Here is a 23,997-nt window from a genome sequence, read left to right on the forward strand (position 1 = left end):
GCGCTCATTCTAAAATCTCTGACACCAAGTTTCGAGGTGTCTCCCACAACTTGATCTTTCCAACGAGCTTTTGGTCGTCCCGGTTTGCGTGTACCACCGTGTTTGCCTTCAAAAGACTTCTTTGCTGGAGCTTCTTCATCAATTCTGACAACATGACCTAGCCAACGCAGCCGTTGTATTTTGATGCGTGTAACTATGCTATCGTCGTCATACAGCTCATACAGCTCGTGGTTCATACGTCGACTATATTCTCCGTTAACGCAAACTGGTCCATATATTTTACGAAGAATCTTTCTCTCAAATACTCCAAGCACTGCCTCATCTGCTTTCACAAGTACCCATGCATCAGAACCATATAACAGCACGGGTAGTATCAGTGTCTTGTAAAGTGTAGTCTTCGTCTGTCGAGAGATGGCCTTGTTTCTAAACTGCTTACTTAGTCCAAAGTAGCATCTGTTTGCCAGTATTATTCTTCGCTTTATCTCAAAACTGGTGTCATTCGTTTCGGTTACGGCGGTGCCGAGGTAGATAAAGTTACTGACTATCTCAAAGTTGTGGTTCCCATCTTTCTCCATGTTCTTTATCTGCTCGGTTGTACAAGGCTTTTTGGGAGTGAAGACCATACATTTCGTCTTATCTCCATTTACTGCCAGACCCATTTTCACTGACTCTCTTTCGATTCTTTCAAAGGCTGCAGTTACTACTTCCGGTGACCGACCTATGATATCGCAATCGTCGGCAAAGGCAAGTAGCATGTGCTCTCTTGTGATTAGTGTGCCATATCTACTCATTTCTGCATCTCGTATAATCTTCTCCAGCAGGATATTAAAGAAGTCACACGAGAGGCTGTCTCCTTGTCTGAAACCTCGTTTGGTATTAAATGGTTCGAAGAGATTCTTTCCTATTCTTACTGAGGAACGCGTATCAGCAAGTGTCATCCTGCAGAGTCTTATTAATTTTGCAGGGATACCAACAAACAAAGAGGTGGTAGGTGTTGATTTGTCCTTGTCGGGTCTTTTCCAGGATTTGGCGCAGTGTGAATATCTGGTCTAGGGTGGATTTACTAGGTCTAAAGCCGCATTGATAGGGCCCAATTATCTCATTGACTTTAGGTTTTAATCTTTCACACAGTACGCTCGAGAGTATCTTGTATGCGATGGGGTGTTTGGTGTTTAATTCTTTGGTAGAATTTCCGGACTTCATTCTGACTCCTGTACATCTCAATTCGCTCGCACTCGCGTCTTTCCATTTCCTTTTTCTTTCTGCGGAATAGACGTTTCTCCTCTCTCCTTTTCTCCCGATACCTCTCCTTCATCTGGCGCGTTGCTACTGATTGCAGGGTTGCTCTATATACCGCATTCTTGGCTTCAGTAGCATCTCGACACTCTTGGTCGTACCACGGGTTTTTTGGAGGAGGCTTTCGGTACCCAAGTACGGATTTCGCGGCATTTTCCATGGAGTGGGCAATAGTTTGCCACTGCGCCATTATATCATCGGAACAAGGAGTGCTTTCATCAAGCAGTTGGGTCAGTCGAGTGGAGTATGCCGCTGCCATTTGTTGTGTCTGCAGCTTTTCAATGTCCAGCTTCCGTGCAGTGTCAGATCGTACTTTCCTCGCCATGTTCAAACGGGTGCGAACCTTTGCTGCAACAAGGTAATGGTCCGAATCTATATTCGCTCCACGGATCGATCGTACATCTAACACGCTGGATGAATGCCTTCCATCTATCACAACGTGATCAATTTGGTTTCTCGTGTTTTCATCGGGTGACAGCCATGTGGCTTTGTGGATATTTTTATGTTGAAATCTGGTGCTACTAACTACCATGTTTTTTGCCGCGGCGAAATCTATCAGCCAACCCATTACTGGACGTTATCTCGTGGAGGCTAAACTTTCCGACTGTTGGACCAAAAATTTCTTCCTTCCCTATTTTCGCATTAAAATCTCCCAGAACGATTTTAATATCATGGGTGGGGCAGCGGTCATATTCTCTCTCTAGGCGCTCGTAGAAAATATCCTTGGTCTGCACGTCTTTGTCTTCCATCGGGGCATGGCCACAAATAAGACTGATGTTGAAGAATTTGGCTTTTATGCGGATTGTGGCTAGCCTCTCATCCACCGGAGTAAAGCTGGAGACTAGGTGTTTCAGTCTTCGACTAACCACAAATCCGCAGCCAAATGCATGCCTCGTGTTATGGCAGCTATAGTATAGTTCGTCACCGTTTGGTGTTGTAGTGACGCCATTCCCAGTCCATCGCACTTCCTGTAAGGCGGTTATGTCTGCCTTGTACTTCTCTAATACATCCGCCAGCGCGTATACCGCACCTTCTCTATAAAGAGTGAGGACATTCCAGGTGCAGATCCGCAAATCATGGTCCTTTTTTCGTTTGCGTGGGTCGTCAACGTTGGGGCGGTCCGTTTTTATACCCTCCACCATAAGATGGGGGGTATACTAATTTCGTCATTCTGTTTGTAACTACTCGAAATATTCGTCTGAGACCCCATAAAGTATATATATTCTTGATCGTCGTGAAATTTTATGTCGATCTAGCCATGTCCGTCCGTCTGTCCGTCCGTCCGTCCGTCCGTCCGTCCGTCCGTCCGTCTGTCTGTCGAAAGCACGCTAACTTCCGAAGGAGTAAAGCTAGGCGCTTGAAATTTTGCACAAATACTTCTTATTAGTGTAGGTCGGTTGGTATTGTAAATGGGCCATATCGGTCCATGTTTTGATATAGCTGCCATATAAACCGATCTTGGGTCTTGACTTCTTGAGCCTCTAGAGTGCGCAATTCTTATCCGATTTTGATGAAATTTTGCACGACGTGTTTTGTTATGACATCCAACAACTGTGATAAGTATGGTTCAAATCGGTCCATAACCTGATATAGCTGCCATATAAACCGATCTTGGGTCTTGACTTCTTGAGCATCTAGAGTGCGCAATTCTTATCCGATTTTGATGAAATTTTGCGCGACGTGTTTTGTTATGAGATCCCACAACTGTGCCAAGTATGGTTGAAATCGGTCCATAACCTGATACAGCTGCCATATAAACCGATCTTGGGTCTTGACTTCTTGAGCCTCTAGAGTGCGCAATTCTTATCCGATTGGAATGAAATTTTGCACGACGTGTTTTGTTATGATATCCAACAACTGTGCCAAGTATGGTTCAAATCGGTCCATAACCTGATATAGCTGTCATATAAACCGATCTTGGGTCTTGACTTCTTGAGCCTCTAGAGGGCGCAATTCTTATCCAATTTGAATGAGTGTTGGCACGTAGTATTTTGTTATGATATCCAACAACTGTGCCAAGTATGGTTCAAATCGGTTCATAACCTGATATAGCTGCCATATAAACCGATCTGGGATCTTGACTTCTTGAGCCTCTAGAGGTCGCAATTATTATCCGATTTGCCTGAAATTTTGTACGACGGATTCTCTCATGACCATTAACATACGTGTTTATTATGGTCTGAATCGGTTTATAGCCTGATATAGCTCCCATATAAATCGATCTCTCTATTTTACTTCTTGAGCCCACAAAGGGCGCAATTCTTATTCGAATTGGCTGACATTTTACACAGGTCTCCAACATATAATTTAATTGTGGTCCAAACCGGATCATATCTTGATATCGCTCTAATAGCAGAGCAAATCTTCTCTTTTATCCTTTTTTTGCCTAAGAAGAGATGCCGGGAAAAGAACTCGACATATGCGATCCATGGTGGAGGGTATATAAGATTCGGCCCGGCCGAACTTAGCACGCTTTTACTTGTTACTTTTCCTTTGTTTTTCATAGTAGTTCTATGTTTTCCGAGGGCGGGTTACTGGCCCAGCGCCCCAACCGCATGGGTTTGTGGGATTGCATGTATCCCTCGTTGTGGCGAGCCGCTTGCTCCAAGATCCGACGCTCGCCGCCAGCCACCCCTAACCTGGGAACAGACGCTGATGTTGGCCATTGGTTATTTGAAGGCGCCAATAACTCGCCAGCAATGTCTGCTTACCCATTTTCAGCAGACAAAATCTGATGTTTTAGCAAACATTTTTGCTGTTTTAAAAAGCAAATTTGGTTGAGTGTAGGCTTTCCTCAAAGTCAATTTCCTCACCTTTTTGACGACATTTTTGCCTTCATTTAAAGAGTTGTACCTTTAATAATAATGCACAATGTTAAGGATTTATTAAACTACCATTTAAGTTGGAAATCCTTAATATCAAGTAAAATATTTTCACCAAAGGAAATGTTTCGTGAAAAAGTTGGAAAATGGTCTTATTTAAATTATGTTCCTGATCTTTGGCTCCAATCTTTAAAATATAAAAATTAAAATATAAAATAAGGACAACACTTTTTTCAGTGTACACCTGTAGTCGTCGAAAGTGTAACACTCAGTGGCACTCCTTTCAGACTCGGCTATATAGGGGAGGTCCTTCGTTATTGGTCTTGAACTTTAAAGAAACATCACATCTTGATATGAGAAAAGTGTGTTAGTTTTTTTGTTTTTTAAGTCATTTTCCAAATTGGCATTTCCATTATCGAAATACAGACATATATTATCGAAATACAGACATGGTTATATCTTGAAATTTTTTTGAATCATTTATCATACTTTGGGTACATATGCCATACTTTGGGGACATGTGTCATACTTTGGGGATATATTCGATACATTGGGGCCATGTGTCATACTTTAAGGACAGTTGTACAATGAATAAATTCTAAGAAAAAAACTAGTCAATTAGTGCTGTAGTATTAAAAAATGTAAAGTAAAGGTTATTATTTTTCTTTAATGTGTCATAAAACTTTGTGGGTGTTTTTTCTGAATAGAGGACGAACGCTATAGATTACGTTCTGAAAAAATTTTAATATAGTTTCCATATGCATATATCTTTCATCAATTTTCAATTCGATGTTTGCAAATTGTTGGCTGAAAAGTTTTATTTCATATGCGTGTCAAGAAAGAAAGACTGGACCATCAAGGTATGCCTTGTTATAAAATGTAATACACTTTGAGGATAATTTTTCATACAGTGAAATAAAAGAAAGTTACACTTTTAAAATAATTGTAGGCTCACGAAACTAATAATTTTGCAATCCTTAGTTCATTGTAATGTCAAGGATTATAAATAAATTTATTCAAATTTCCTATTAAAGAAAAGGTGCTCAAACTCCCCTCTCCTACTCCCCCCAGAATTAAAAAGAAAAAATCTGCTAGGTATAAGATTGACTATACCACAAAGTTAAGGTTTTCCATTTATTTTTTGATTTAATTATTTTCTTATATACTTAGCCCTTAATGTCTTAAAGACATAGAGTCTTTAAGGAATTCCACCAAAACCTCCACATCATCATCATCAGAGCATTATTTGAATAAACCTCTCGGTTTTAATTTTTTCTTTTTGTTTTGTTATTATTATTTATTTCCACACACAAACAAGATACTTTCGCTTTTTCCCTCAACCATTTGAAATTTATGCGACAAAAAACCATGAAGCAACTCCATTTAACCAAATGTAAGATTTTGCACTTGTCATACCCCAAAAGAAAAAAAGTATAAGGTTTACAAACCCATATTCCTCATGACTTAAAATTGCCAAAAGACGTGGCTCTATGAAATGACATTTTGCAAAAAAGGAAAAAAGAGGTTTTATGTTTTTCTTTTTTCTTTTATTGTAATTTATGTGAGGGGTGGTATCTATGCATAAACATATTATTAAGTTTTTTTTTTTTTTGTATTATGCATGGCTTTTTGAAGAACTATTTCTGGTTTTCGGGGGGGAGAAGACACAGTTTTAGATGTTTTTTTTTATAATTCCGTCTCCATATGTAGTTTTTCGGAGGTTTTAATTAAGGCGACATGGTTTTATGCATTTCTTTATCTTGATTTTCGGCTTGTGTTCGTTCTCAAAGCGAAACCAAAAAAAAAAAAAAACAATTCAATAATTGAAATATATAGATGACTAAAATGGAAATTGATGTGTATAGTTAAACATAATTATAGCTTGCTAATAAATGGCACAATCAAATGTCGCTGCCGATGATGATCAACATCTGTATCTGTGTATCTGAAGATACCCATGAGTCGTTAAAAATTATTTGCCAAAAAGACACATATGGTGTTTGGGGGTAATTTATCAACTAAAAACAAAACTGAAACGATTTTCATAAATGTTATTGATCTTAAATGCAAATACGAATATCTAAGATAAGAATGAGTTTTCAAAATTTGGCGTTATAATAATTTCTAATTATTTCTTGATGACGCCATATGTTGCAGCAAACTTTGGACAGCTTCATAGAAAAAATTGGGACATTAAAACAAAAGAGGAATATATTTTCTTTAGAATAGTTTGAGCACATGTTTTAGAAATTAAAACTAGACTTCCTATTTATTTTACTCCTCATCTCCCATTTTTACATATTACGGGGGATCACGAAAATAGCCTACAAATAGCTAAAACTAGCATGGTACATAATTGGTTAAGGAGAATAGGTTGGGGACATTTTAGTACGAAAAGTTTCTCAAGACACCTTATATGATAATTTGGATTGTTTTTTTTTTTTTTACTTTGAGGCCGACTGTCCTCAAAATATGATCAAATATTTTCCAAAGGAGACCGTTTTATAGACTTTAATCTACATTACAAATACACTCTTCGGACAAAGTCTGCTAAAATACCAAACACTGTTAGTACTAAATTTTGCTGCTATTACATCAGTAGTTGCTGTTATAGCAAACTGTTTGCAATTTAAGACTTGTAGGCTGCCTGCTGCTCAATTTATAATGCGGTTGTTGGGAGAGAAATAAAATAACATGATAAAATTGTACAAAAAATAAAATGTATAAAATATATAAAAGTAAACAACACTTCTTTTTAAATGTGTTCCCTGAGGAAGATTACTGCCTGTTATCGAAATATTTAAAATAAAACAATTTATAAAAAACACCAACATCTGCTTCTAAAAATGTGAACAATACACAATATAATAATATAACATAAAAACAAATAATAAAAGCATGCTTTGAGGACATCTCTTCTACTGAGAACTACTATCCCAAAAATATGCGAAATAATTTTTCTAGGAAAATGTTTATAATAACGCCCAACATTTTATTTTATTTAGAATAATTTTGGTTAACATACCATTTAGCCAATCTATTTCTTATGAGAATGAATTTAATTAGTATATAGTTTCAAGGGCACATAAGGAATATATATATATTTTTGACGGCTACTTTCCCTAATCAACGTGAATGAAGCATTGTGATGATTCTAAAAGAATATTGACGTTTTTTCCAACATTCAAATAGACTATCATAAAGTATGTGAATGTAGAGGCCACCGTAGCGCAGAGGTTAGCTTGTTGGCTTTTGACGCTGAACGCCAGGGTTCAAATTCTGGCGAGAATACCAGAATTTGTTTTTGTTTTTTCAGCAGTGGCGACATATGTGAGGTACTATGCCATTTAAAAACTTCTCCCCAAAGAGGTGTCGCACTGTAAAAAATGGCCCCTTGTCATTGAGCTTAAAATTGAATCAGACAGCACTCACTTATATGTAAGAAATTAGCCCCTGTTCCTTTATAGAATATTCATGGCCAAATTATGTGATTGACTGTCCCAAAGTATGTAATGACTTATCTTAAGGAAATGTTTTTGATATGGAAATCACTAACAAAATCTTTTATTTTTAGTAAAGCCCAAATATAGAAACATTTGGGGACATTATTCCCACCTTTTGGTGGGTAGTTAGTTTTTCGGAGAGTGTTTTTTTTTTTAATTTTCTTTCAAGAGAAAAATGTTCACTCCCTCTGTTCCCCCATGTTTATTTTATTATTTTCTCTTATTCGGTTTTGCTTTCTTTTTTTACAGACTATTTTTGTAATTCCTATTATTTGTAAACTCATTTCGTTTAGTTAAATTTAACCACATTTCCATTGTGTTTGCGCCCCATTCATTAACCTTATGTTTTTTGTTTTCCACCACCACAACCACCACCTAACCCCCTCCAATGTGTGTTGGTGCGTGCTCTTGTTGTCGTGTTTTTTGCAGATCTTGAACAAAGACATCTAAACAAAATGGAGAACGGCCTGCATGTCTTGCCACAGACCACGCCCATAATTGTCAGTGATTACCTAACACTATCGTCTCCACCAACCTATTCACGTCTACCGCCTGATGGTCATGAATTTCCACCAAATTTCACAGAACCTTTAATTATGCCCCTGCCTTCCTCCACCTCCTCCAACTCGTCTTCGCCCAGCATGATGAAGTCAACCAGCCTACTGCAAAGTGTTACCACAACAACCAAAGGTGCTATGCCCGGTGACAACACCAATACCGTGTACACAGAGAAATTATATGCCGCCTCCAAGGTGGGCCAAACAATGGTGGCTAGTACCAGGACAACACATGTGACTAGTACCACAAACAATGGTGTTACCCAGACCGTAGTGGAAGTGGAGAAACAAAAATCCTCACCCATTGTAGTGGATAAGAATAGCAATGAAATAACAGCAGCATCTCCACCACCTTTGCCCAAGTCCACACCACCACCCACAGTGCCGCGTAAGGTCTATCGCCAGGATTTGGTGGTGAATGTAGAGGATTCACGCAGTCCCACAATGACCACTGCTGCTGGCACTCCCACCAAAATCATTATTGACACGCGAAACAGCCGCTCCACTCAGAATCTGTCGAGTGGCAACAGCAGCGGCAGTTCTACACCCACAGCTCACAAACTGGAGGCACCCTCCTATGATGCTGCCGACTACAAGCGTTCCTTAAGTGCTCCCCGCAGATCAAGTGATTGGCGCAAAGATGAAAAATCCGAAAAGAGTGTGCGCGACAAAATCGCCATGTTCTCCAATGATGATTCGGCTCCCTTGGAGCCTGCCAAACCCATCAGCTTTTCCAGATCGAACAGTTCCACCAAACCTCTGAATTTGAGCACCGAAAATCTTTTGGATAGCTCCTCGCACACGCGCTATTCGGCGGCCACCAATCTTCACAAAACACGTGCCATGAGTGTGGAAAACCTTAACGAAGTTGCTCGTCTTTATCAGCTTTCCAAGCCTTTGCCCGCTCAAAACAACTATTCCGATTCCATGCATTCCTTGAACACACTCAATTCAGAGTACAATCAAAGTTATGCCTCATTGCCGCGTCGTCATGCCTCTACACAGCATTTGAACAGACAAATTAGCTTCTCGGGCCAGCCAGCCTACGTGCCAGATGAGGCCTCCCGCAAGGCGGCTATAACCAATATTCTGGAGCAAAGACGCCGCAGCTTATCTAAGCTGAGAGGCTTGGTTATACCAGACCGGCCTCATGTACCGCTAGAGCCGATTTTAGACTTGCCAGAAATCAAAAGTCGGGACAGTGATCAGATGAAGGCCTCGGGCAATACATCGTCCACCGATTCCACAGATAGTGGGGTGGGCTCAGTGACCGGAGGTATAAGTATGGGACCCCGGCCAGCCAAAAGAACGGAAATTAGTTCTACCACCACCACCACAAGCTCTGGCCTCAACAGCCCCTTGAGGCCTCTCAATGTGTCCACACACAGCAATACCCTGAATATTGCTAATAATCGCAATTATCTGACCCAAACTTCGGGCAATGCCAGACACCAATTAGCTGGCCAAAGTGTACCGCCCCTGGTGGCCCAAAGACGTTTGGAAGCTCTAAATACCATACCACCAGCAAAGCCTCCGCGCACTTCACTAGTGGCTACTCCTCGCCAGATGCTGCATGAAGAGAGTGATTCATGCGATTCAGTGTTTTCCTCACGCATCTCCTCACCACCTATGTCTCCCTGTGTACCCCAAGTGCCCGAAAAGTTTGCCCTAACCCGCACTCTCTCCTCGGAAACCAATACCTCCATAGCCAGTTCTACCACCTCAACCTTAACCTCAGGTTCGGGATCCCAAGCCAGCTGTTCGTCGGTGGGCAGCACACCCACTGTTGACCTAAGTCGCAGGGTTCTGAAGTCAGGCTCCAATGAGTCAGCCACAAATCGCAAAAATATTTTGGCCTCGGCCAAGTGTCGCAACGGACGCGGTGATAATTCAGTGCTGATGCGCAATCGTCCTTACGATGATGAGGATAGCACCGATGGCTATGACGAGGATGAAGTTAGAAGACATCATAAATCCAAGCCCCGATCTCTAATGTCGAGCACCAGCAGCCTTATAACCATGTCCTCAAAGGCTGCCTCCCCCACAGCTCCCATCAATTATAAATTGGTCACAAAGAACGATCAGAATCTGGTCGATAAGGTCATCAATGTGGCCGCCTATGTTGAAATCACTTCGGATACAGATGACAGTAGTCGCAAATCGGCCGATAGCAGTTCGCCCCTTAAGCTCAGTGCCATGTTTATTGATGAAGAACGTAAGCAGAGCTTCAAAGCTGATCCCTCACAAAAGGCCTTTACCAAACCCAACACCAACAACAACAATAATAATATCATCATACCAGCCAAAGTGGTAGCTCCCATTAGCTCCCAACCTGTACAGCCTGTAAGTCCCCAACGTGCTGTGGAGGCCATTTCACCCCTTAGCAAAAAGTCAAGCGATAGTAGTGAATTATCCCAATGGATGCATGTGGAAGTAGCTAAATCACGAACCTTGAGTTCCAGAACCCCAGAAAGAACTTTGAAGCCAGTTTTCGAGAAATTCGAAAGCAGCACCACCACAAAGACCACCTATACCAGTCTGTCGAGCAAAACAACACCCAAAATCAGTACAGCCGAGATTAGAGAGAAATTCGAACGCACCGCAGCTGCCCAAAACAACATAAACAATATCATCAATACAAACAACAACAACAACATTTCGCCCATTATCTCCACCACAAATTTGCTCAGCGTCAAGTCACAACAACACAAGGGCAGTTATCATGAGCGTTTCTCCTCGCTGGACTCCATAGCATCGTCATCGTCGGGCGTCAGCTCAACCACACAAAATGTCTCATCGACCCAAGAGAACACCACCGAATTTGGTAGTTTCTCCTCGCTTGGCAGCAATCAGAGTTTGATCACTGCTCAAGATATACAACAGATCATTGAAGAAGCCGATCCACCTCTTAAAACACCCGAAGCCTTTATCATAGTTTTACAAAGGGATACGCCGGAATCGAGCATTGGCATTACTTTGGCCGGTGGCTCTGATTATGAAGCTAAGGAAATAACGGTAAGTGGCGAATTGGAGATTGATACTAAAAAACACATTACTAAATTCCTAACTTTTTTCTTAAATTAAGATTCACAAAATTTTGTCCAATACCCCGGCAGCTAAAGATGGGCGTTTGAAGAAGGGTGATCGCATATTGGCCGTTAACGGCATGAGCATGCGCGGTTTAACACATCGGGAATCCATAACGGTGCTTAAGGTAAGTTGTGTGTACATGTCCTTGAAGTATCTTTAGTTCTGTCCCCAAAGTGGGTATGCAGAAATGTCCTCAAACTAATCTTAAACTTAAATAAAATAAAAGCGCCAAAGTTTATGCTGTCTCGATTACTAAAAGTATTCATAAAGTTGAGGAGTTTTTACAACTTCCCGAATAAAATTTTTTCAGAATTCAAATATTTTTTTCAATACTATGTTCAATAGTGTCCTCACAACGACTGAGATGATTATTTTTCTTTATCTGTCGCCAAATGCGCTAGAATTGTCTTCAAATAAGAAACAATTAGCTAAATGTCCCCAAAGTAACCATTTTCATTCTAGAGGGTGTTCAAAGTAAGAATAAGGATAAACAGTCTTTTTGGCACTATAGAGATAAAAATAAACAAGTAAAAAGGCGTTAAGTTCGGCCGGGCCGAACTTTGGATACCCACCACCTCGGGTACATATGTAAACCACCTTTCATCAAAATTCGGTGAAAATTTCATACCTTATACTCATATACCTCATACCGATCTGAACTATATACGACACGGATGTCGAAAAGCCGAACATAAGTCACTGTGTCAAATTTCAGTGAAATCGGATTATAAATGCGCATTTTATGGGGCCAAGACTTTGACTTTGAATCGGTCTACATGGCAGCTATATCCAAATCTGGACCGATTTGGGCCAAGTTGCATAAACATGTCGAAGAGCCTAACACTAAGCACTGTCCCAAATTTCGGCGAAATCGGACAATAAATGCGCCTTTTATGGGCCCTAAACCTTAAATCCAGAGATTGGTCTATATGGCAGCTATATTCAAATCTGGACCGATCTGGGCAAAATTGAAGAAGGACGTCGAAGAGCCTAACCAAACTCACTGTCTCAAATTTCAGCGACATCGGACAATAAATGCGTCTTTTATGGCCCCAAAACCTAAAACCTGGATATCGGTCTATATGGCAGCTATATTCAAATCTGGACCGATCTGTGCGATATCACAGAAGTATGTCAAGGGGCTTAACTTAACTCACTGTTCCAAATTTCGGGGACATCGGGCAATAAATGAGCATTTTATGGGCCCAAAACCATAAATCAAGAAATCGGTCTATATGGCAGCTATATCCAAATTTGAACCGATCTGGACCAAATTGAAGAAATATGTCAAAGGGCCTAACACAACTCACTGTCCCAAATTTCAGCAAAATCGGATAATGAATGTGGCTATTATGGGCCTTACACCATAAATCGGAGAATCGATCTATATGGCAGCTATATCCAAAACTGAACCGATCTGAGCCAAATTAACGAAGGATGTCGATGGGCCTTACACAATTCACTGTCCCGAATTTCATCAAAATCGGATAATAAATGTGGCTTTTCTGGGCCTGAGACCCTAAACCGGAGGATCGGTCTATATGGCAGCTATATTCAAATCTGAACCGATCTAGGCCAACTTAACGAAGGATGTCGACGGGCCTTACACAATTCACTGCCCCGAATTTCATCAAAATCGGATAGTAAATGTGGCTTTTGTGGGCCTAATACCCTAAACCGGAGGATCGGTCTATATGGCAGCTATATCCAAATCTGAACCGATCTGGACCAAATTGACGAAGAATGTCGAAGGGCCTAACACAACTCACTGTCCCAAATTTCAGCGAAATCGGATAATAAATGTAGCTTTTATGGGCCTAAGACCCTAAATCGGCGGATCGGTCTATATGGGGGCTATATCAAGATATAGTCCGATATAGCCCATCTTCGAACTTAACCTGCTTATGGACAAAAAAGAATCTGTGCAAAATTTCAGCTCAATATCTCTATTTTTAAAGACTGTAGCGTGATTTCAACAGACAGACGGACAGACGGACGGACATGGCTAGATCGTCTTAGATTTTTACGCTGATCAAAAATATATATACTTTATAGGGTCGGAAATGGATATTTCGATGGATATTTCATTTTGTCGAATGACAAAATGAATATACCCCCATCCTTCGGTGGTGGGTATAAAAAGAACGCACATTACAATTTTTTTAATTTAGGAACATTTGTGTTTTCGCCTGCCTGACCATAACATGTTCCTACAGGCGGAGATCAGGGCGCTGACGTGTGGTGTTAACGCGAGGACGTTGAGTGTGGGTGTGTGTTAAGTGTGGACGGACATTAAACTGGCCATCAGGATGCGTTCAAGGGGGATCTGGTTGTAAGTAGAGTAGAATCGACTGGGCAGGTGACAAGTTCCTTGTTATATGTGGCATTTTAGCATCAATCCCAGACTACTCTGATTGGCCAAGGGCATACTCTCGGTTGCTTTTCATAGCTGCCGGATACACTGTTTGATATAGAACAGTTATTGTTGTACTAAACTGCTCGCTCTAGATCAGGAAGATACAACCAGACGTCTCTGGGCGGTTGGTGCGTATCCACACTTGCATGATTTGGATTACTATCGCCATAGCAGCCCAGAGAATACTGCTTAGACATTATGTAGTTGTATATACATGCGGAAAGAATCTTTGCTCTTGATGAAGGTTGTCCACAATAAAACTAAGCAAACAGCCTGTTGCAGATTGTAAAACAGCGATAAGCTATTTGAGGACCTTGGTCCTACTCTTTGACTTTAAATACACAAATTCCATTAGCATGTGCGGAGACTGTAAAATGTGACATCACCATCGGCACTCACATTCAGCTACCGGCGTACGATGATTTTTTGGCGCATATTATCACCATTTGTAGTAAAGCTGCGCGATAGGTGAGGCAGAGGAGGAGCTGGAATGGAGGATAAGTAGAGGTTAAAGAGTGCCGGAGATATCACCCCGCCTTGGGGAACTCCCTGCTTCACTTGGGGAACTCCCTGCTTCGTTTCAGGCCCGGCTGGTAGGATGGCTGAACGTATCGATAGCTTTCGATAGGTCAAGAGTCTTAGAACCTCATATGGCACGGGTTGGCTTGGTTGAGATCCCGTTTAATATGGCAAGACACTCGTCGTGCTATGAATTTGCGAAATCCATGCTGATGCTTACCACTTGGGTATTCTCCAACATGGCTTGGGAGGGAAGGGAAATCGCTCTGTACGAATCGCTCTCACTCCCTTCGCTTTGCCTATTTTTCATACATAGAGCTCTATAAGAGAGCTCATCTAGAGGGTGTGGAATAGAGCAGAGGTAAAGGTTAAACCCCACTTTAGTGAAATCACTGTTTAACCTTTTATACCCACCGCTATAGGATATAAAGTGTCATACCAATGCCGACACTTAAGTAACAGTGCTTTAATTGTTCTAGCCATAAATTCCCATTATATTCGTTGACCAACTTTTAGATTTCTGGATTTAGTTTCCTTATTACATTGTGTTCTTAAATCGTTTGAAATATCTTTGCGGCAAAAAAACTGTTTTATTGGAAAAGTATTTTTTTATAGTAAAAATACAACATTTTCCCTTTACTTTTGAAAGTTAGTCGTGAATTTGCTAAATTTTGATGTATAATTTACTTCGGTTATGGTAAAACTTTTAGGAACTTCGTCTGTGATAAACGATGGCTCTTTTAAGCGAAAATTCAAAACTTCTTTTGAGCCAAAAATGTTTTGCTTACAGCAAAAGAAACTTATTATGTCCGTTCTTTGTCACACTACTTGCAATTTTACCGTAAACAAAGTTCCAACGATTTTCATAAAAGAAGTTTACTTGTCGAAAAATTCATTTATTGCAATTGAATTATTTTTTTGGATGCTATCTTTAGTTTAGAACTTTTCCCTCCCTACCATTTTCCTAACCTACGAAAAGTGACTGCAGAGCCAATCATCCCCTCTACTGGGGTACCAACGTGACCTGAACGTAGAACACTACACTGTTTGTTAGCCACCCTATTATTTCAAGATTAGATTCCTGGATTATTTTATGTTTTCGGATGGTACAAGCAGTCTTAACCTTTTCCCAAACTACCGTTTAATACAAATTTCTCATTCCTTTCTTATAGACTCCCCGACCTGAAGTTGTGCTTGTGGTTACACGTTCCGAATCTGTGGTGGTTAAACCTCTGAGCAAGAAACGCTCCTCCTTGGGCTCTCTATCCAGTCTCAACGAGAAACCAACAGAGATTGATTATGAAAAGAAACGTAGTTACCACAAAGCTTCCAGATCATTGGATCTTGATTTGGATGTCATATCCAATGAGGAGGCAACAAGTTCCACCAGTCGGCACAGTGTCAACAATAATACAACACCATCGAGCACAAGTTCCAGCAGTCGCAGCAGTCCACAGCCGCCCTCTGCTATGACTACGGAAACTGCCACCTTGGCCAGTATTAGAGCCAGACGTCAATTGTCCAGGCCAGATGTAAGCAAAATCTCAACAAGTGAACTTTTGGAAAGGGCACAAGAAACCAGAAATGCTTTGCAAGCAGAAATTAGAGCACAAGGTGGAGTATTTCAAAAGAAAATTTCAAAAAAAAAAAAACAAAAAAGTAACGAAATTTTTTAATATTTCCTTTGCAGAAGAATCCACTACACCAAATAGTGCACGTGTTGTGGAGATTATCAAAGATAGCTGTGGTTTGGGTTTCTCCATTGAGGGAGGTTTCGATTCGCCTTTGGGTAACCGACCTTTGATAGTGAAAAAAGTATTCATGGGTAGGTATTTTTGGTGTGTGCCTAAAGAAAAATGTTACAATTTTGCTATTTTTTCTAATCTCACAGGTGGAGCCGCCAAAAAAACCAATCAGGTGCGCAACGGTGATGAAATCCTAAGCATCAATGGAAGCTCTACAGCCAAAATGACCCGGGTGGATGCATGGAATTACATGAAACAGTTGCCTTTAGGCCCAGTTAAAATCGTATTTGCATAAAATGTTAATTCATTTGAAACGACCAGAAGTTAAGTTTTAGTTTTTATTTAAAAAAAACTCTTTTTTTTTGTTTTTTATCTACATACATACATATTTACTTAGAAAGTAAATTAAAAACATAAAATACTGTATAAAACCACATACACATAAAAAAATACTATTAGTTTTTAGTAGAAAAAAAAAAGAAGAAAAACAAATTCTTGCCATTTGCTCTTAACACACGAAATAAAACTCTTGTAAATGAAACCAAGTTTTATTTGCACGGCGAAAATAATGGCTACAAAACACACACACACATACACACACAAATTTTGGGGAAAACTTTAAAGCATTTAAATTTTAAATTTATGGAAAAAAAAACAAATGGTTCTTTAATATATAACAAAAAAAAGTGCAATTATCTGTATTAAAAAACTCTTATTGAAATTTCTTTGGTCTAAGCTTCTTCTATTTTCCAAAACATGTTTTGTACTTAAATTGCGAATTTATTTTGTAAATTTGTTCTTATGGTTAATTTGTTACACCCACACGCCTATAGAAATTGTTTAAAAAATCTTTAATTCTGTCTCTATGTAAGCGCCATAATTATTATTTATCAATTTTGTTCATATTTGTGTAATTCTATTTTTGTTTTAAATATTCCTTTTATTTTATTTTTAATTTTTTGTAGAAAAAATGTGCTTTAACTTTGCATTTATTATAGAAAAAAAAACAAAACGGAGAAATTAAACAAAAATATCAATAATAACAAAGAATGTGTATATTTTTTTTTTTTTCATTTAATACTTAAAACATTTACATATATATTTTTTATGGTTTTATTTGCATATTTTGTTAACCTTAAAAAAATACTTTTATGCCTATTAATAAAATATGATTAAAACTATTTGTACACTTACATTTACTATTACATACATATATTATTGTATATCTACTTAATATTAATCAATTTTAATTAATCATATACATACTTATTATTCAGCGTATATGTTATTTTGCCCTGCCATGGGTTAAAATCAACATTTACCATAAATATATATACATATTTATAATCTACTATTCCTACTTAATTAAATAAAGAAAACCCAACCAACAATCATATGAAATAAATAAAATTTATTATATATACCCATATACGAAAAATATTAAACAAACAAAAAAAACACATTTTTTTATTGGAAAAGAAAAGACTGTTAGGGAAATCCGGGCGATCACGGAATGCGTGAAGTGATGTGGTGCGGAATGCGCTAGGACGTCGAGTGTGAACATCTCGAACAACCAGGACGGTAAGATCACGAACAGCCTTGCAGTGTAAGAAGGAGATTAACGCCTTCTCTGAGGATGACAAAATCCGCATCGTTTGGGTGCCGGCCATAACGGAGTAGGGGAAATGAAAGGGCAGACGATTTGGCGGTGAAGGCCAGAGGACTGCTGTCAATAAACTTTCGGGTCGACGCAGACCGAGATAAGGGAGTGGGCGACATCATTGTGGAACAGCGAAACGGTCGGAGGGTGGCGAAAATTCCATTTGGGGGGATCCAAATCGTGACAAAACGAGGCTATTACTGAAAGGAAGCAAGAAGGAGGTCAGTATAGCTATTGGAGAGAGACACATAAGACTTATGTAAAATCGGTGCGGCAAGTGATACCATGTGTAGGGCATGCGAGGAAGATGATGAAACGTTGGAGCATTTCATTTGTCATTGCACGGCTTTTGGGTCCAACAAATACCGGTACTTAAGTGGAGACACAATATCAGGCATGAACCAGCTTAGGAATTGAAAGCAATTAAGGATTTTGTAAGTAGCATGGAATTCCTAACTTAAAATTTTGTTTTTAGAGGTTACTTTATAGTTTTTAGAGCGCACAACAACCCGATTACTGGCTTAAATGTATGTCCATAATGGCATGGGTTGGATTAATATCTGCACCCTCTTTTCAACCTAACCTAGGGAAATCTCACCCTTAGGTCGGATTTGTCCATTGCGTGGCACAGAAACAGGAAGAGGAAAAAGCCTTTTGGAGAGACTAATTGACATATGTAGTAGGGACCGTCTCGACCCTTCACTGGCATGTGGCTATCAGCATGCGTACACCAAAGGTTAATCAGTTGATAGTGCCCTTTATGACGAGAATTTAAGGTGTGGCCGAATTCACTTTCGCGGCCTTCTTGGGGATAGAAGGGACTTCCAATGACGCGAAGTTGGAATCCATAAATGGCACTCTGCTGAACATGAAAGTTCCCTTCTTTTGGTAAATTGGTTTGATACGGTGCTGAAATGCCGGATTATCAACGCATCACTGGCAGAGGGGTCGGTAAGGAAGATTGTTTCCATCCCACCCTGAACATTACTATTTATTTCCCAATATATCACCGATTAAATATGGAATTGACTTGTAAAAAAAAACTTTTCAAACCCCATATAAAAAAACAAACGGAAAAATCTGCCGAAATGTGTTCGTTTCGTCATAACTTGTTTTTTCATATAGGAAAAGTTTACATTTCACGACGCCCAAAAATACAATAGCACAACCCCAGTCGCTGTGCAACAAGTCATTTTCGTACGCAAGACAAACGCGATCGCCAAACTTCTAATTGTAACTGAGTGTTTTCTAGTGTTAATGATGGTGCTCAGATGTATTTACCTGGGTGGAATCAAATAGTGTTTGTGGATGCATAAATAAGAAAGTATTTTTATACCCTCCACCATAGGATGGGGGTATACTAATTTCGTCATTCTGTTTGTAACACCTCGAAATATGCATCTGAGAACCCATAAAGTATACATATTCTTGATCGTGATGTCATTCTAAGTCGATCTAGCCATATCCATCCATCCGTCCGTCTGTCTGTCAAAAGCACGCTATCTTTCGAAGGAGTAAAGGTAGCCGCTTGAAATTTTGCACAAATACTTCTTATTAGTGTAGGTCGGTTGGGGTCGGTCCATGTTTTGATATAGCCGCCGTATAAACCGATCTTGGGTCTTGACTTCTTGAGCAATTCTAGTCCGATTTGACTGAAATTTTGCACGTGGTGTTTTGGTATCACTTCCAACAACTGCGCCAAATATGGTTCATATCGGTCCATGTTTTGATATAGCTGCCATATAAACCGATTTTGGGTCTTGACTTCTTCAGCCTCTAGAGGGCGCAATTCCCATCCGATTTGACTGAAATTTTGCACGTAGTGTTTTGGTATTACTTCCAACAACTGTGCTAAGTATGGTTCAAATCGGTCCATAACCTGATATAGCTGCCATATAAACCGATCTTGGGTCTTGATTTCTTCAGCCTCTAGAGGGCGCAATTCCCATCCGATTTGACTGAAATTTTGCACGTGGTGTTTTGGTATCACTTCCAACAACTGTGTTTAGTATGATTCAAATCGTTTTATAATCTGATATAGCTGTCATATAAACCGATCTTGGATCTTGACTTCTAGAACCAAAAGAGCGCGCAATTTTCATCCGATTTCGCTGAAATTTTGCATAAGGTGTTTTGTTATGACTTGCAATAACTGTGCTAAGTATGGTGCAAATGAGCCTCTAGAGGGTGCAATTCTCATCCAATTTGGCAGAAATTTTGTACAACGGCTTCTCTCATGACCTTCAACATACGTGTCTAACATGGTCTGAATCGATCAATAGCTTGATACAGCACCCAAATAAACGGATCTCCCGATTTTGCTTCTTGAGCCCCTACAAGGCGCAATTCTTATCCGAATGAACTGAAATATTAGACAATGACTTCTACAATGTTCAGCATTTATTTATGGTCCGAATCGGACTATAACTTGATACAGCTCCAATAGTATAACAGTTCTTATTCAATATTCTTTGTTTGCCTAAAAAGAGATACCGCGCATAGAACTCGACAAATGCGATCCATGGTGGAGGGTATATAAGACTCGGCCCGGGCGAACTTAGCACGCTCTTACTTGTTTAAATATAAATAAATATACTCGAAAGAAATATAAATATCTCTTTTACAACAAGCACCTCAATCAATCTGTACGAAATAATAAGATTTGTGAAAGAATCTGTTGTGCTTTTGGTCTTTCAATTACAACAACAATATTTGGATAAAAGTGGAAGATGCTGCCAAAGGCTTTTGGAAAGTTGAGCTTATTTAACTTATAACTGTGAAAATACTACAAAATCTAATTGTTTTTACAAATAAATGCTATATTTGTCTCTTTTTAAATTGTTTTGTGTTTGATTATTTATTAATTACGAAGGGGTGAGTTTTGGTTGAAATAACAACAACCTACAATTTCAATACGACCCACACACTCACATTTGTCTGTACACATGCACGTAAGCAGCTGATAAATTGTTTAATGCCATATTAATTTTTATGTGTAAATGGCAACATTTTGGCCAAAGAAACCCAAAAATATCAAATGTGGTAACCTTGTCAGACCACCGAAAGAACGATTTTCGGAAATTTTCCCACAAAAAAGAACGTAGTACCAGTAATGGTTCATAGAATTGAGTAAAAAACAAATTCCAATTAAGTAAGTAAAATTTAATATAATTTGGTTAAATTTTGCTTAACACCAGCAAAAATTGCAGTTGTTAAATAGATTTAACACATCTTTAGTTAGTTGCAAATACTTCATTAACTTGAATGTGGTAAGTAGTTTTACTAAACCAAAATTTTATTCAAAACTAGTAAAATATTCCTTTGGTAGGCAACGCTTTTATTAACTCATGTTAAAAGTTTCGATGTTTTCAGTTCCACGATCCGTAAAAACAATTGTACAAGTCCAGCAGGTCCTTCTGTAAGAAAGTGGACTGTAGATGTAGAGTGAATCTCCCAGACAAGTAGCAGCAGAGGAAAAAACCAAGTTTTTATGTGTCACAGTGTATGTGGGTGTATGAGCTCTTACCACCTTGGATGGTTTAGCACAAGTGTCTAAGGCAGTGAATATAAAACAACATGAACATAATTTATGCCTAAACAAAAAACTCTATTTCAGCAAATGCAATTGATGTGGATGTGAGATAGATAGGGGTGCAACTTAAAGCGATTAGGGTTGCCGGGTGTCAGATATACAATCTGTTTTACTAATAATTCATTTTATATAACAATTCAAGAAATTCATTTACCTAAAACTAAAGTGGAAAGTGCGTAGTGCGCAGGTGTAGTGATGGAACATAGTTGTTGTTGAACCGGCTTGAACTAGGTTCAACATGCCACCCGCCTGGTCCTTCGAAACGGATATGTTGGCAATAGCTGTCAAAGTGAGAATGTTTGTCAGAAATGCAAACCGAAACATTACACAGTGCTGCATCCTGACTCTGGTAATACATCAGGCCATGAGCGAAATCCTGGACCAATAAAGGCAGGAACCGGAACTACTCTATATCGTACGGAGACTTTTCATACAGATACTGAATACTATGACCAGCCTTCAACATCTGACGCCGCTTATGATGGAATGTCTAATCACATTTCACAGAATCGGGGGAGGAAACTGTGCTGCCCACTTTCTTGGTCGACATAGAACATTTGGGTACTCTGTTTAACAGATTGTCTATTCCAATCAAGAAATCATTTACGAGGATTTCAGGACTGGGAGTTACTGCACTCGAATACTGCTCCAAGTTATGCTGCCTCACGTTATAGGCTCGCAATTCTCATTTTATAATAGGCACATCAGTTATTGTTGTTTCGAGAGAGAAGCATTTGTTGCCAGGTGTTCTTATACCAATTTCGGACTGGTCAGGTTTGAACCATCTGGATCTAGCGGATCCTAAATTTTTTAAACCAGGTCCAATAGATATGCTTCTGGGAAGTGGCGTATTACCGTCAACTATAAGACATGGGATTAAACCCAACATTTCAGGGGATCTTTTCGCGCAAGAGACAGCATTTGGGTGGCTAGTTAGCGATCCTCTTAGAAAGCGCACGATAACAGCGTCTGCCACCTGGGTGACTTCCCCTGACACACTGAACGAAGAGCTTCGAAGATTCTGGGAAATCGAGGCAGTTCCTGCCCCAATTCCTATTACAGAAGATGATGCTTTCTGTGAACAATTTTTCCAAAAGACAACGAAATGGCTACCAGACGGGACGAATTAAGTCAGATTGCCTTTCCGATAAAACCTTTCGCCTAAGATGATACTGGGATCTTCACGCCGTGCAGCCTTAGGACAATATCTACGTGCGGAGAAGACTGTGAGGAAGTTTCCAGATTTAGAAGCAGAGTATACAAAAGTGTTAGCTGAATATATAAGACTAGATCATATGTAACCTACGCAACCAACTGAAATCTGCGAGAAATCTCACTTTTGTTCTTTCTATTTGCAACCCATGCTGTGGTTAGGCCTGAAAGTGTGTCCACTAAGGTTAAAGTGGTATTCAACGCTTCATAGAAAACTTCCACCGGCATTTCCTCAAGCGACATTTTATATACTGGTCTAACCCTACAGGTCCAACGCTAGAGAAAAAATCTTTTTTTTTTTTTTTTTGATGCCATCAAGCAGAAATAAACATCAATAATATTTATATGTAAAAAACACAATTTTTTTAATTTAAGATTTAGGATCCAATTATTGGGTTGCCCAAAAAGTAAATGCGGATTTTTCATATAGTCGGCGTTGACAAATTTTTTCACAGCTTGTGACTCTGTAATTGCATTCTTTCTTCAGTCAGTTATCAGCTGTTACTTTTAGCTTGCTTTAGAAAAAAAGTGTAAAAAAAGTATATTTGATTAAAGTTCATTCTAAGTTTTATTTAAAATGCATTTACTTTCTTCTAAAAAATCCGCAATTACTTTTTGGGCAACCCAATATATATAATAATATCAGTTTATATCTGTGACAAATTTGAGATACAATTAATTGTATCTAATTTGATACAATTAGATCCAAATATATATAACCATTTTTCGGATTTAATTGGATCTGACCATATCAACTTTTTTTACTCTGTATATAAATAATTGTTTTTTAAGATATTCTTTACAGAATATGTCCCCGTCAATGAAGAGAGGTCCATAATGGAAACGATAATTTGTTTAAGCTATATATTTTATGTTTTATGCGCAATTTAATCCAATGAAATAAAAAGTTTTTTGTTCATATGAAAAATATCAATTATTTGTTTTTATTAAAAAATGTTGATAAAAAACACAATTTTCTTTATAGGACCGATTTCAGCAAATTTTTTGATTGGATGTACAAATTTCTTAATTGAACCTTATTTTTAATTTTGTCTGTGTAATGTCCCTTTCCTAGAGGGACGCCAGAAGAGGTTGTCACTGATATGCATTCGTCGGAGGCCATTGGGGAAATTGTGTCTGAGCCGAAAGTCCTTTGGGCGATAGGAAGTTTCGACTCCTTTAAGCCTCCAGGCCCTGATGATGTATCACAGTTTCAATTACAAGCTGTGTTTGATAGACTGGATCCCTGGCTTAGGGAGATATACTCTGTTTGTATCAGAATGTCTTATATACCTGTGGGATGGAGGAACTCGAAGGTCATTTTCATTCCGAAAGCAGGAAAACCCTACCACACTAATACGAAAGATTTTCGTTCTATTAGTCTGTCATTCTTTAGGCTGAAGACTATTGAAAGGTTGATAGAAACATATCTTAGGTCAAAGATCCCTAGAGATCGCCTGTCGCGGCAACAGCATGCATATAAATAGTAAAGGCAAATCCACTGAAACAGCCCTTCACGACCTAGTCGGCTACATAGAGGGTTCTCTCGCTGTCAAGGAATATACAATGGTAGGATTTATTGACA

The 23,997-nt window shown here is 39.1% G+C and overlaps 1 protein-coding gene and 1 long non-coding RNA gene across 2 annotated transcripts in view; both read left to right on the forward strand.

Moving 5' to 3' along the window:
• LOC106085592 (pro-interleukin-16) overlaps window positions 1-17,320 on the forward strand; it is a 93,205-nt gene extending 75,885 nt beyond the window's left edge. The window contains exons 2-6 of the mRNA XM_059370950.1: window positions 8,051-11,193; window positions 11,264-11,392; window positions 15,376-15,817; window positions 15,894-16,028; window positions 16,095-17,320. Of these exons, the coding sequence (XP_059226933.1) occupies window positions 8,077-11,193; window positions 11,264-11,392; window positions 15,376-15,817; window positions 15,894-16,028; window positions 16,095-16,243 (3,972 nt within the window). The 5' untranslated portion in view covers window positions 8,051-8,076 and the 3' untranslated portion in view covers window positions 16,244-17,320. The remainder of the gene's footprint in view (window positions 1-8,050; window positions 11,194-11,263; window positions 11,393-15,375; window positions 15,818-15,893; window positions 16,029-16,094) is intronic.
• Window positions 17,321-20,663: 3,343 nt separating this feature from the next.
• On the forward strand, window positions 20,664-23,342 carry LOC106085594 (uncharacterized). The gene is made up of 3 exons (XR_009396406.1): window positions 20,664-20,759; window positions 20,818-20,877; window positions 23,218-23,342. It is a non-coding gene; the product is annotated as an uncharacterized LOC106085594 (long non-coding RNA).
• The last annotated feature ends 655 nt before the right edge of the window (window positions 23,343-23,997 follow it).

This window comes from Stomoxys calcitrans, chromosome 1 (assembly GCF_963082655.1).
Source record: "Stomoxys calcitrans chromosome 1, idStoCalc2.1, whole genome shotgun sequence".
In the NCBI taxonomy this organism is placed as follows: domain Eukaryota; kingdom Metazoa; phylum Arthropoda; class Insecta; order Diptera; family Muscidae; genus Stomoxys; species Stomoxys calcitrans.